Source organism: Colletotrichum orchidophilum, assembly GCF_001831195.1.
Source record: "Colletotrichum orchidophilum strain IMI 309357 chromosome Unknown Scaffold_3.1, whole genome shotgun sequence".
NCBI classification, from domain to species: domain Eukaryota; kingdom Fungi; phylum Ascomycota; class Sordariomycetes; order Glomerellales; family Glomerellaceae; genus Colletotrichum; species Colletotrichum orchidophilum.
In genome coordinates this window covers 596,953-609,851 of record NW_019172959.1, presented here as the reverse complement: position 1 = coordinate 609,851, position 12,899 = coordinate 596,953, and the positions used below count along the sequence as shown (strand labels likewise).

Below are 12,899 nucleotides of genomic sequence, written 5' to 3'. Positions count from 1 at the left end.
GCTACGTTCCGTCCTGGGGGCTGCGGTGACACCTTGCTTAGACGGGACATGCCCCAGATAGAGTGGCCTTTTCAGATATCCCCTCTGCAGCTGAGCAGAGCACAGTTAATATAAATCTTTCTGCGTACTTTTGTTGTGGCATTTTTTACCCCTTAGGACATGTTCTATTTGATCTACTCCTATGAGCTTTAGAGACAAGGATACTCTTCGACTTGAAGACACTCAATGGGGAAAATCAGCCTTTTAACAGAAATTGAAAACACTCAGGCAGTGCTGCAACTGAGCTCTTTGGACAATTCTATCCGCGCCTTTTGAAGGCTCTCTATCGTAGGCGTAGACACCCCGGTCTTGACAGCGGCGGCTGACTCTGGCTGAGAACGACACAATAGCTCAAAACATCACTACATGTACGAAGCAGAGCCACTCAACATCGCCATGTTGGTTCACGGGAATATATGACTTAGAAGTGCTAGTACCCTAGTCGGTATCCACCCCCCAATCGTTGAGACATGCGGTCCTCCTGTACGTGCCGCATTTGTGCTGCAGAAGATCCAGATATTTGCTGCAACTTAGCGCCGCCAAGCTACGTGGGTGTCAACATGCGATAGTCCTACAAAACCCCGCGTCCCGGCATGGAATTATTTGCAGACTTCTCGCACATCACTTCATTCTCTTCCAAGTATCAAGCAGAAGAATAACGCACTCATAGACACAATTATGCCCGGCTCGGTTCGTGTCGTGGAGGCCTTGACCAGTCAGTCGACCAACGAGGCATCCACCGAAGGCGTAGCCGCAGCGTCGGCTCCGATCGAGGTTGACGGTGGGATCAGCGTATGTGGGAACCTCACATTACCTCTAGAACTCAATAATAATTCCTTTCCTCTGTCACCAACAGGACGATGCCTCCACCATGGATGATCGCATGTGAGTTTATCGCTTCACCCAGCACAGACGGCTTCAACGCCAACAAGAAACTAATTCTCATACTAGGTCTTCATACACAGCCTCCCTGTCATCATCGGTGGTAGACTTTCCGACCGAATATGGTCGGACTTATCACGCATTTCGAGCTGGCTGTAAGTTGCAGCTTCTTAGATATAATTCTTACCTGCAGCAAGCGACCCAGCCTATAACAATCCGCACAGCCTACAACTTTCCCAATGACGAAGTATGTATTTGGAAATATGCTACAGCGGGGTGGACTACTGATGTTGCACTTTTATCGTCAGAGAGAATCCGACAGGCTTGATTTAACTCACACTGTGATGGTCAAGACCATCGGCAACAAGCTCTTTCTGGCACCTATCGATGAAGCGGAAACGCACCATATACTTGACATAGGCACTGGAACCGGTATCTGTATGCTTCTGGATGAATTACCATGATCTAAATATGCAGGGCTGACGATGTTGATATAGGGGCAATTGAGATGGGGGACTTTTTTCCCAGCGCAGAGGTTCACACCCCTTTTTGCAGGACATGCGGGGTTCTATTTGCATGCTGACATTGCTGCAGATAATCGGCATTGACTTGAGTCCTATTCAGCCGTCTTGGGTGCCTCCTAATGTCAAGTTCGAGGTCGACGATGTAGAAAGCCCTTGGGTAGGGAACAGGAAATACAATTTCATTTTCAGCCGCTACATGGCTGGATCCATCGCAGACTGGCAACTCTACATTAGTCGAATCTTGGAGTAAGCTACCCTTGAAATGTCTCCAGTCAGAGGTTCAGTAGGAATGACAAACTTTTGTAGGAACCTAATCCCTGGTGGATGGGCCGAGTTCCAAGACTGGAGCTTGATGCTCGACTCGGACGACGGCACCCTCAACAATACCAAGACGCACCGGTGGGCCACCCTGTTCATGGAAGCCTGCGCGAATCTCGGCCGAGACGCGGCGCCAGGACCGAAGTTGGAGGCATGGGTGAAGGAACATGGCTTCCAAAACGTGCAACATCGACACTACAAGATTCCCATCGGGCCTTGGGCAAAGGATCCGACGCTGAAGGACATTGGGATGTGTAATCTCATCCAGATGCTGGAAGGACTCGACGCTTTCACCCTAAAGTTATTCTGTACCGCGCTGGACTGGACTAGGGAGGAGGCACTCGTGCTGCTGTCGCAGGTCCGTCAGGAAATGAAAGCTTGCAAGTCTCACGTCTACTTGCACTTGTGAGTCTGATTGAAGCCCCTTTCAAATTCCTTCCCCGCGAGTCTTCATTAGCCTAACGAATGTCGCAGCCACGTTGTCTACGGACAGAAGCTCGATTAAGGGGAATGAACTGGGATGGTCCAGAGATTAGTTTCGATATGAATTGTCCCTAGATACATGTCACATAGTTCCACGCCTTTGGTCTATTTTCAAGGAAGACGATATGCTGAACAAAGGCACTGATGCAAAAACAACGACACCGTAACCTCTGAAAAGTTTCCGGTCTCCGGTTTTGGGTTGGCTTCCGATAGACCCCCAATGGTTGAAGTGAAAGTTCCCAAGGACGGTCGAGATGTAAGGGCTGTACAGCGAAGTGGTTGCCAATGTCAGAGAGCATCAGGATGAACGTCATCCCACATCGCCCAAATGAGAAGATAATTGGCTTGGAAGTCGGTTAAGACCTCTGCAACTTCCCAAAAGAGTTGCTGTTTCCCGTCACTGACGGAAAAACGAGGTGGTAAAATGGGTTGGCGTCTCCTCTTGGCACATCTAACCCCGCAAAGTGACAGCGTCGTATTTGGCAGTTTCGAGGCAACGGACGTCAATCCGCCGAGATGTTCCTCCAACTAGCTGACATTCCCCCTCCCGCGCCAATGAGTCTGGAGTAGAGGAAAGAACCTGAGAGATATTCCTGTGGAATAAAGCTAGCATCATCAGCTCATAAGTTCCCATCATGATCGACCTGGTTCCAGAAGTCTGAACCAGCAGCTCAAAGCTCGTGTCTGTTTCTGGCAGTGCTTTTTCCACGATGTTGTCAACTCGTCTGCTGCTGCTCTCAGCAGCCCTCTTCCTCTTCACATCCTCAGCAGCCTCCACCAAGAAGTCCCGCGACGAAACCTTCCAAAACCCAGTCCTCTACGAAGACTACCCAGATAATGACATCTCCGTCGGCCCAGACGGCGCATTCTACTTCTCAGCCTCCAACTTCCACTACAGCCCCGGCGCTCCCATCCTGCGGTCCCTCGACCTCGTCAACTGGGAACCCGTTGGCCACTCCATCCCGCGACTAAACTTCGGCGATGCCTACGACCTCCCGCCCGGTGGCCCGCGCGCCTACCGAGGGGGCACCTGGGCCTCGACGCTGCGGTATCACGAGACCAACGGCCTGTGGTACTGGATCGGGTGCACCAACTTCTGGATTACCTGGGTCTTCACCGCCGCATCCGTCGAGGGCCCCTGGTATAACCGCGCCAACTTTGGTGGTGAGAATTGCATGTACGACAATGGCTTGCTGATTGACGACGATGACACAATGTACGTCGTCTACGGCAACGGCCAGGTCAGCGTCGCTCAGCTCGCTTCCGATGGGCTCAGCGTCGTGAAGACGCAGCAGGTTCTCCAAGCATCTGATGTCAACACCGAAACTGTAGAGGGCAACCGGATGTACAAGATCAACGGCACATACTACATCCTCAACGACCAGCCCGGCTCCACAACCTACATCTGGAAGTCGAGCAGCCCATGGGGTCCCTACGAGGCCAAGATCCTCGGCCAGAACATCGCCCCGCCCCTCGATGGAGGAAATTCACCTCATCAGGGCAGCCTCATCAAGATTGCGCAAGGAGACTGGTACTTCATGTCCTTCACCTGGGCGTATCCCGCCGGCCGTATGCCCGTGTTGGCGCCCATTGTCTGGGGCGCGGATGGGTTCCCTGAACTCGTCAAGGGAAGCAATGGCGGCTGGGGCTCATCATACCCCTTGCCACTACCATCCCAACCGGTGTACAACTGGACGCGAACCTATACTTTTGAAAGCGAACTCGGTCCGACCTGGGAATGGAATCATAACCCCGATGTGGCAAGCTTCGAGGTCAATAACGGCGTAACGCTCCGCACCGCCAGCGTCACCGAGGACATTTACTCTGCGAGAAACACCCTCACCCACCGGATCCACGGGGAGTTCCCCAAGGGCACCGTCGAGATCGACTTTAGCAACATGGTCGACGGCGACAGATTCGGGCTCGCGGCTTTCCGCGACCAGACGGCGTACATTGGCATCCACCGCAATGGCAGCGAGTACACCCTCAAGGCGATCCACGGCATCATCATCGACGAGTGGTCCGGCAATCCCGTCGACCCAGGCAGAGAGGTGGCTTCTGCGCCTGTACCCAGTGGTGCTACCAAAGTCTGGTTTCGGGCTGAATTGGATGCGAGGCCCACGGGCACTAAAGACGCCAACTTTTTCTACAGCTTTGATGGTGCCCAGTTTACCAAGTTCGGCGAGACATACGAGTTGTACTCTGGGTGGGCGTTCTTCATTGCGTATCGCTTCGGTATTTTCAACTTTGCAACGAAGCAGTTGGGAGGGTCAGTCAAGGTGGACTCCTTCACGGCGGCGTAAGACAATGTTTTGTGCTTATCTTAGTAGTTTAAGGGTATAGCTTTCCTGTCAATAAACACAAACACTCGAAGATGGAGAGTAGCAGCCTTTGGGTATTTGAGTGTTGAGGGGGGTCCTCAAAGTCGCGTTTGGCTAATATCAATCTGATTATATACATCCGAGAGTTACATTTTTCGGTCACACCAAAGGCACGATGAATTCACGCCCTGACTTGTGTTGATTGAAACAAACCAGATATCACGGAGTGAGATGATGGCCTCTCCTGTTTTCTCAGCAACTACGTGGCCCAGCTAGACGAAGCCCGCCAACCCAACAAGCGGCCATCTCACCGAATCCCACCGGACCCTTTGGCAACTTCACCGACTGGTGTGCGCAGCGCCCCTCCCATCCAGAGAACAGTGGAGACAGAACCCGCCTTGCTCCCCTCAGCTCAATGACGTCCCGAAACGGATATCTTCTAGAAACTCTGGAAAGAGATGTCATCTTCACCCCCATCCCCTGTCCCGCTGACTCCCGCGGCCTTGACTCGCCAGACCTCAACACACCTTTTACATTGCCACAATGAATCACCCGTTGAAGAATGTTTGGAGCCTGCTGCGTGTGCATTACATACCCAACACGTCCGTTCAGGGACGAGCCCTGAGACCCTTGAAATACACAGCGAAGAAAACAGGATGAGGCAGCAAGGCTGTAAGCGAAGAAATGGATGTTTGACGTGCGAGTGGACTTTCATACCCTAACAATGAACAAGTCCTCTTCATATCACTCCTCCTCCTCTGTGTGTTTGTATGTGTGTAGATGGCCAAGTCACCGAGTGTCCCGAGCTCCTCACAGCAAAAACAAGCTGAGCCAAGACAAAAGACCAACAAAAAACTTAAAACACGGCAAATCTACCGGACAAGTTCCGCAAACCGCATTCCCCACCCCGTCGGGAAGGGCGGTCGGCATCCATGAGCACCAGGCGGGGCCGGGTTCCCAAAGAGCGGTGCGAGAATCCAACATCATCATCATCATCACCCACGCCGTCTGGTCGTTCCTATCTGAGGGACCGCGCGAGCCCACACCTAGGCACTGTTTCACCACCGATATGTCTATCCAATGCCGATGCTTTTGGGGTCAAAGTTTCGGCTCCTCCCAACCCTCAAGTTGATCTTGGCGCGAAAAGGGGAGTCTCCGCCTGCAATAGCCCGGCCTACCTGGTCCCCCCCATGGTGGCGGGTGTGTAAGGCGTGGAATGGAGATGCTTGGCAGACTCAACATCTATGACAGGACCCAGTAAAGCTACTCCATCAAAAAAGGGAAAACGGTGAAAATCTCCAAAAAAAAATAAAAAAAAATAAGGGGTAAAAGGAGGGTTACTGAGGGTAGTCCTTGTCTGTACGGTAAGTACGAATACAATGTCCATTGTTTCGCCGGGCGCCAACTTCACAATGACCTTAATGATCAGACGAAAGCTGAATAATTGACTTTAGAAGCGGATCAATCTCGGCGACTTCATTTTTGTTGATTTTCTCTTGCGCTCGGACGGCAAGGCTCTGGAATGTGTCGCAGGACTTGGGCCGACGGCAAACTGGTGATGGCCTCAAACGCTCACTATCATCCGAGCATCAAAATTGCGAAGTGCAACTTCGGCTTCTTCATCACCACATGGAGTACGCCTAATTGCAATGTTTTCAGACCTTCGTTTTCATAAAAAGGCTATCGTAAAACTTTTGAACTTAAGCACTGGGGTATCATTCCTATGTACATGACCGCCTTCGACTCTCTTTTTTCGTTTGGCTCCTTGCCTGATGCGCGCCATAATCCGTAAGCGCCTCTCAGCCAAATGCTGCCAATGAGTAACTTCCAGTTCACTGTTTTCAAGTGTGACAGAAGATCCATATGGACGCAAATCTTTGCCAAGTTTGCTTTGACGATACTGCTTCATTTGATGACCCAGGGGAGCAGAACATTCCCAAGACATTTCGGCCTCGAGCATCCCTCGCAAACGCCCTCGAGTCTAGTCTTTGTGGGAGCTTAGAAGGCAGGCTCCTCGTTGGTGGGAGGGCCAGCGTAGTTCTTCTTGCCCCAGGCAAAGTACCAACCACCGGAGATAAGGCAGGCGGCGATGAAGACAGCGGGAGCGTAGTTGATGGTGCTGGGGGTGACGGGAACGAAGGTGGGCATGCAGAACAAGGGCATGGCAAGAGCAGACCAAGCTATCAAACAATTAGCCTTGAATTCAATTCTAACATCTCCAAGTCGGAAGTACTTACCAAGAGAGATCACGTTGGCAGCAACACCAAATTTGCCCAGGTTGAAGGGGCTGCCGACCAGATGCGTGCGACCGTTGAAAAGACTGATGCCAATGGGAATGGCGTACGAGGCAGTCAAGCAGATAACACCGACACCAGAGAAGGCGTTGAAGGCAGCGCTGGAGCCAAAGTAGATGACACCAAGAATGATCTGAACAACCATGCTGAGCATCATGGCGTTCAGGGGCACGTCCAGCTTGGGGTTGACTTCCTTCCACCACCGGGAACCAGGAATGGCGCCATCACGGGCGAAAGCCCAGGTGCAACGAGAGGCGGCGGTGGTGCAACCGATGCCGCAAAGGATGGCCAGGACAATGAGGGGGAAGAGGAGTCCAAATGCGCCGCCGGAGGTGCCCATGGCGTCCTTGACGATGGAGGGGACAGGCTGGCCGGAAGCCAAGTTGATCAGGTAGGTGATATCGGGGAGCACGAAAACGAGGGGGATGAGGAACAGGAGACCGGCCAAGGTGTTGAGGCAGACGGTCAGGACGAGCGCCTTGGGGACCTGGGTGGCGGGCTTCTTGACCTCCTCGCACATGGAGATGACCATGCCAGTGGACGAAGTAGCGTATCCGGCGTGAAGCAGACCAACGCAGAAGGACCAGCCATCGGGCCATCCAGAGTTGGCCTCGAAGTGGGTGAAGACGTATTTGGCATCGTGGCGGCCGTGCTTGGCAACGACGAGAACGGCGATGACGATGGCGAAGACACCGGCGAATGTCCAGAAAATGGCAGCGGTCTAAGTCACGAGAAGTTTAGTTACGCTTGCTTTCATTTCACACCAATACAGCACCGAGAACGCGGGACCAAAATCATTTCTTACATCAAGGATGGGCAGCCACTTATTGCCGAGCGAGGACACAATGTTGCAGAGGAAGGTCAACCCCAAGAAGATCAGGAACACCTGGTACGGCTCGCCGGCAAAAACGCCGACGCCAGGCGACGACTCGAAGACGTTGACACATGCGACGATGAAAAGAGCAGTTCCAAAGTTCACGGCCAGAGTGATGGTAATGTTTCCCACGACGTAGAGCCAACCGCAAATCCAGCTAGCCACGCGGCGGTACTTGGGAGACGACAGCATGAACGCTTGGTAGTAAACACCTATCGAGGGGTCATCAGCATGTCGTCCGGAATTGGCAGGTATCGGAGCCTGCCGGGGCGCCGTGAGGCGAGTACAGCGGGACAGAAAAGTTTGTAAGTACCTCCGGCAGTAGGGTAGACACTGGTGATTTCACCAAGCGAGGCAGCGACACAGATAATGATCAAAGACACGGCGAACCATCCCCAGATAATGTTCACCGGACCACCGCCAGCCAAGGGGTAGATCATGGTAGTGGCAAGGCCGTACGGAATAGATGCGAGGACGAAGGACATGAAGGCGACCTGTAGCGTTGAGCGATTACGCTCGAGCTCGGGCTTGTAGCCCAGAGACTCGAGCATGTTGTCGGCGCCGCCATCGTCGGAACGGGAAGGTCGGTTTGTGAAGCCATCTTTGATATCGCCCTTGGCGAAGCCGAGATCGTGCTCGCGGGCACCGGGATCTTGCGAGAGCACGTGCGCCATGATGAGCGATGGCCTATAGAGAGAGGGCCCTGGTTGTTGTTTGACTGTACTATCTGTCGAGTAGCAAGCCAAAAAGGGCTATGGGGCGACGAGAGGGGGAAAAAGAAGAGTTAAAAAGGTGAGACGACTCTTCCAACGGACATGAGGGACAATGAAGGCCTGATGTGTGATGGAAAGCCAAGAGGAAGGGAAGTTTGCTTTGGGGAGGGATCGGCCTGTCGTAACTGGACTCAAGTATTCCAGAGCCGAAAAGATGGGAAGACGGAGAGTTTAAAAGGAAGTAGGAAAAGAAAAAGAGGCAAAAATCGGCAAGGGTCGAAAAAATAGACAAGAGAGACAAATCAGACAGACAGGCTGCCGGAGACAGATTGACAGACGGCCGGCAGGGAAGGACTCGATTGAGTTGAGGCAGTCCTCACTCCTTACTGTACAACTTCCAGTCAGTGCCGTCCGTACTGGGCTATCAGTCGCTCCTCTCTCACTTCTTGGTGTCGAGTTCGCCGGGATGGTAGAATGACGTCCATCTCATTGGACGTGGACTTGGGCGGCGGGACCAAACCCCCAAAGAGTTGTAGTGTGCCTTCCACGCCCCCCATGCCCATGTCCATGTCCTTTGCCCCCCTCTCGGCCCCTTGTCCGTCCGTACTACTGTTGTGTAGTCGCATGTCTCGTCCTATCAGTGCAGTCCCTGTACTATCTGTCCACACAGGCGCCGTGTGCACTGCTGGGCATGGGCGGGCTCGCACAATGTCGATGAAGGGTTCCTTCCTTAGCGTAGGTTCCCTCAACTTGCGTCGGTTTATCTCGCGGGCTCTTGTCTGACTCGGGGTCCCCGGTGGATTCGGCCGGTGCCACAGCAATCTCGTTACCCACACCTCCCAAGACTTGCCGTGCAGTCAGCGCGGGTAGCATGGGCCTTCTCTCGCTTACGGACGACGTCCTGCGGCACAGTGAAGGGCAGGGCAAGGCAGCGCAGCGCAAGGCAAGGCCGAGAAAGAGCTGAGGTGCCTAGCATGTGGCCAGCGGTGGCCGTATCGAAACATGAAGCAACACATCGCTACAGCCGTAACTGGTGTGGTGCCAAGACCAGGCCGAAGCATTGAGCCTGTCAGAGCGCGTGTAGTGCCAGACTGTGTCGGCTCTGGACCTGGTTGCGGTAATTTTGTCCCGCGCTATCGACCGCAGGTCTAAAGCATATTGAGACCATCATTGGAACGATTGACCAAGGCAAACCGGCGGTACTTTGGACTCTAGCCTCTCAGCCTGTCTTGCATTTGCATTTCTGCTGTCTTGTATCCGTAATCATCAGCCGATTGGCCTGTGGTCCTCAGGACTTTGGTCCGCGCCTGTGTGTCGCACGACTTGGATTAGGCCTGGGCGGAGCGGCGGCGGGATGGCAAGACATTTAAGACTTAAAAAATCCTTTTTTCCGCACTATAGTGCCGCGGTTCAGCCAGTGATCAAGGTTTGGCTGTCCACTAGCTGGCGCTAGGAACCATGGAGGCATTGTTCTTCGTGCGTTCTTCGCGGCTTCTTGCGCATGTGTGCTATCCCGCATCTGCGGGTTGGGGGCGATGAACATTGACCAAGCTACCTGTTGGCAATGTATACACTGGTACTTGTCGACACCTATTTCCAGGTTATCCTCGGAAACTTTCCTCTTTCCCCTCTCCCGTCGGCGCCGAAAAGGAGGACACCAAGGAGCTGTGAAGCCGCGAGGCGTCGGATGAGGCTCCAACGCTCCACGCTATGACGCTTTGCGGCTTCCGCTCCACGTTCAATTGTCACCCTGTCGGGAGCAGACAATCAGGGACCGAAAACCTTGAGGCGGCAGGGAAAAAAAATCGTCAACCTCTGAGACAGCGAAGAAAAGATCCATTTCTCCATCAGGTCCTCCTCATCCTCGACCTGCTCAATGCACACAATGCAAAATGACGTAGTGGTGTGGTCCAAGTTGCCCGACTAGCGCCGCATGGTCTCCACGCAAATGCAGACCGTTGGTTCGCGGAGTGCGAGTCGTGGAGTCTTTCAATCTTCCGTCTTGCCGTCTTGATCCCGCCGGCGGTGGAGGACGACACGGTTGGCGGTCGCAAAGCGAGCGAGTTAGCGTTTGATAATTGAGCCAAGTCGACGGGCTCGGATGGAGAGAGAATGGAGAGAAATGGAGGTGAATGGAGGAGACTGGAGCAGATGGGGAGAGGAGACAAGGGCTCCCCCGTCCTGCACAGAGAATCTCAAGGTTGTTTCTGTGCGCCAACACAAGGTCGGGGGTCTCACTTCCCTGACATGACCAAGCCTATGTACTAGGATCGTGAGGCCCGCAAGCTCCCGTGGGAAGTGGTTCTGAAGAGGCCCTGAATAGGTGCTGATGTCACAGAGGGGGCTCCAAAGTGATGATCCGCCCACTTGCCTCACCGAGTTAGAGCCAAGCCGAGTCGTACGTAAGAGTATCTCTGCGCCGGCTTAACGCGGGTGAGATACTTGTCGTTGACAATCGTCTGTGGCTGTCTGCCCGCCATTCGTGTTTGTCGTCGGGATGCGAGGAAAGCGGTCGATTCCATGATGGGGAAGGCAGGTGAGTCGCCTCTTCAGAACCTACTCCAAGATGCAAGTGCCAAGCCGGCTCAGCGCCAAAATCGGCTCTTTGGTGGAGGAAAACCAGCCAAGCCGGGGAAAGGACGACGCCCGATCGTAGCACACGCGACAAGGACGTCGACGGTTGTCCCGCCGTGCTGGGTCGTCCACTTGTGCTGAAGCCTGAAGGCTCATTGATGGCGCAATTGTGCCTTGGACCCTGGAGACCCTGTCCACTGTCAGGCTGAACAGGAGGGGCACCCTCACGATACGTAGATACGTATCGAATCCGGGGAAAGGCTGAAAGGGCATGATGGAACAGATCGATAGCCTTGCATCATCAACAGCTTGATGGCATTCCCATGAAGTCCAGCAAGGGCGGGAAAACGCACAACGCAGGACTCGTGATGGATGCGGGTGTGGCGCTGTGATGACGGTCGTGAGTGAAGTGGGGATGGCGAGAACGAGGTAGCAGCACACCGAGAGCAGACCGAGAGATTGCTTGGCCCAAGTCCAAAAGAGGGTATACGACTTGGACGGGGTAAATTCTTTGGGTGCTTGCCCGGAGAGCACAACTCAACCACCGCAGAGCGCCTGTTTGACGAGCTGTCGTTGCGTTTGAATCCTCGTACGAACATACAGAGTAACTAATTATGCGTTCCCTGTCGGTGGCTTTGGTTGGGCTGGTCGAACGCCCGCAGACACGTGCGCCAGGGTCTTGAGAACGGTTCCTCATCCTTCGCTCCCGTACGTCAAAACATTTAGGTGCCGCTGAGCCGCAGCTGGAAACAAATTAGCGAGGACATCGCATGCCGGCGACCAACGGCATTCAAGAACCGGCCTTGGCCCTGGGGAGAGATCTGCGTTCAGATTCTCCGTCGCAGTGCAGTGCAGCAGATGGCCATGCGAGAAGGCAGGGCAAGGTACAAGGGGGAGTAGTGGTAACATTGAAGGTAATACAGGTCTTCAGGAGGGCATCGAGGGAACCCCGCTACCGCTCCTTGAGTAAGGAAGGTTGTTCAGAGGCACCAAGAACGCGACAGCTGGCGTTGAGGACGGACTGCGACGTGGAGTTGTAGACCGAGAAAAACATGCGCCGGTGTCTTGCACGTTGCAACATGAAGTTGGGTGGACTCGTGGGGTGAGGCAGCGTCCCTCCGTCGAGTCTGAGAAATGCGGCTACACGTCGTCGGGTCGGGAGCACGTGCTTGCGTGCGCATGGAACGGAAGGTGCATCTTAAGATGGACATCGCGCCTTCCCGTCCTTTCACTTACACTCGTACTTGCCGTCCTTGACGTCCGAAGTAGACGCGAGCGGGAAGGCGCGCAGGTTCCGAGGTGCGTGCTTGCCTCGCATCGTGGCATCCTCAAGGCTGACAGTGACCAGGCCCAGACCAGACCCACCCTCCACCGAGGACTTAGATCTCCTGCAGCCTTGCGGCGACCTTTGGGACGATGGCCAACTTTTCTCTTCCTCCATTGTGGGGGGTTATTGCCTCTTCCTTCCACGGATGTGTCCATGTCACCCGCGAATGCAAAATGCGACTTATAGCTGCACGAATCCTTTGACCCTTGCCATCGACCAGGCACAACTTCCTCGACGCTTATCTACTGTGTACCCGTAGGTAGACTCTCAGATGTGTCGACTGCACCACCCGTGCGGATAATGGCATCAAGATAGATGAGAAACGCTAACAGCCGGGGAAATGGTCCGTACACGAAAGCAACCAACATGCCGCATGGGACGGACCAGATCCTTGACATCGCTTCCCAGACTTCGCAAGGGCATTGATACAGCATGGGGTGATGATAGGCATGGAGCCATCGGTTCCGACTCTACCGACTCTGTTAGCGAGGTACTTTCAAGAACGATGGCGGCCGACAAACATCGCCAACTACCGGCTCCTAAGTTCTAA

The 12,899-nt window shown here is 53.9% G+C and overlaps 5 protein-coding genes across 5 annotated transcripts; 3 read left to right on the top strand and 2 right to left on the bottom strand.

Moving 5' to 3' along the window:
* Window positions 1-717: 717 nt before the first annotated feature.
* Window positions 718-2,268, top strand: CORC01_00595 (TAM domain methyltransferase; the record flags this gene model as incomplete). The annotated part of the gene is made up of 9 exons (XM_022612252.1): window positions 718-831; window positions 896-924; window positions 991-1,076; window positions 1,146-1,168; window positions 1,230-1,359; window positions 1,419-1,456; window positions 1,516-1,691; window positions 1,752-2,168; window positions 2,238-2,268. 9 exons carry the CDS (start codon window positions 718-720, stop codon window positions 2,266-2,268), a joined length of 1,044 nt encoding a protein of 347 aa, XP_022481391.1.
* Window positions 2,269-2,956: 688 nt separating this feature from the next.
* On the top strand, window positions 2,957-4,549 carry CORC01_00594 (glycosyl hydrolase family 43 protein; the record flags this gene model as incomplete). The annotated part of the gene is made up of 1 exon (XM_022612251.1): window positions 2,957-4,549. One exon carries the CDS (start codon window positions 2,957-2,959, stop codon window positions 4,547-4,549), a length of 1,593 nt encoding a protein of 530 aa, XP_022481390.1.
* A 2,016-nt stretch (window positions 4,550-6,565) lies between these two features.
* Window positions 6,566-8,409, bottom strand: CORC01_00593 (amino acid permease; the record flags this gene model as incomplete). Its single annotated transcript, XM_022612250.1, has 4 exons — window positions 6,566-6,747; window positions 6,805-7,582; window positions 7,667-7,947; window positions 8,049-8,409. 4 exons carry the CDS (start codon window positions 8,407-8,409, stop codon window positions 6,566-6,568), a joined length of 1,602 nt encoding a protein of 533 aa, XP_022481389.1.
* A 1,041-nt stretch (window positions 8,410-9,450) lies between these two features.
* Window positions 9,451-9,600, top strand: CORC01_00592 (uncharacterized protein; the record flags this gene model as incomplete). The annotated part of the gene is made up of 1 exon (XM_022612249.1): window positions 9,451-9,600. One exon carries the CDS (start codon window positions 9,451-9,453, stop codon window positions 9,598-9,600), a length of 150 nt encoding a protein of 49 aa, XP_022481388.1.
* A 2,374-nt stretch (window positions 9,601-11,974) lies between these two features.
* On the bottom strand, window positions 11,975-12,463 carry CORC01_00591 (uncharacterized protein; the record flags this gene model as incomplete). The annotated part of the gene is made up of 2 exons (XM_022612248.1): window positions 11,975-12,162; window positions 12,259-12,463. The coding sequence occupies 2 exons, from the start codon at window positions 12,461-12,463 to the stop codon at window positions 11,975-11,977; spliced, it is 393 nt and encodes a 130-aa protein (XP_022481387.1).
* Window positions 12,464-12,899: the final 436 nt, after the last annotated feature.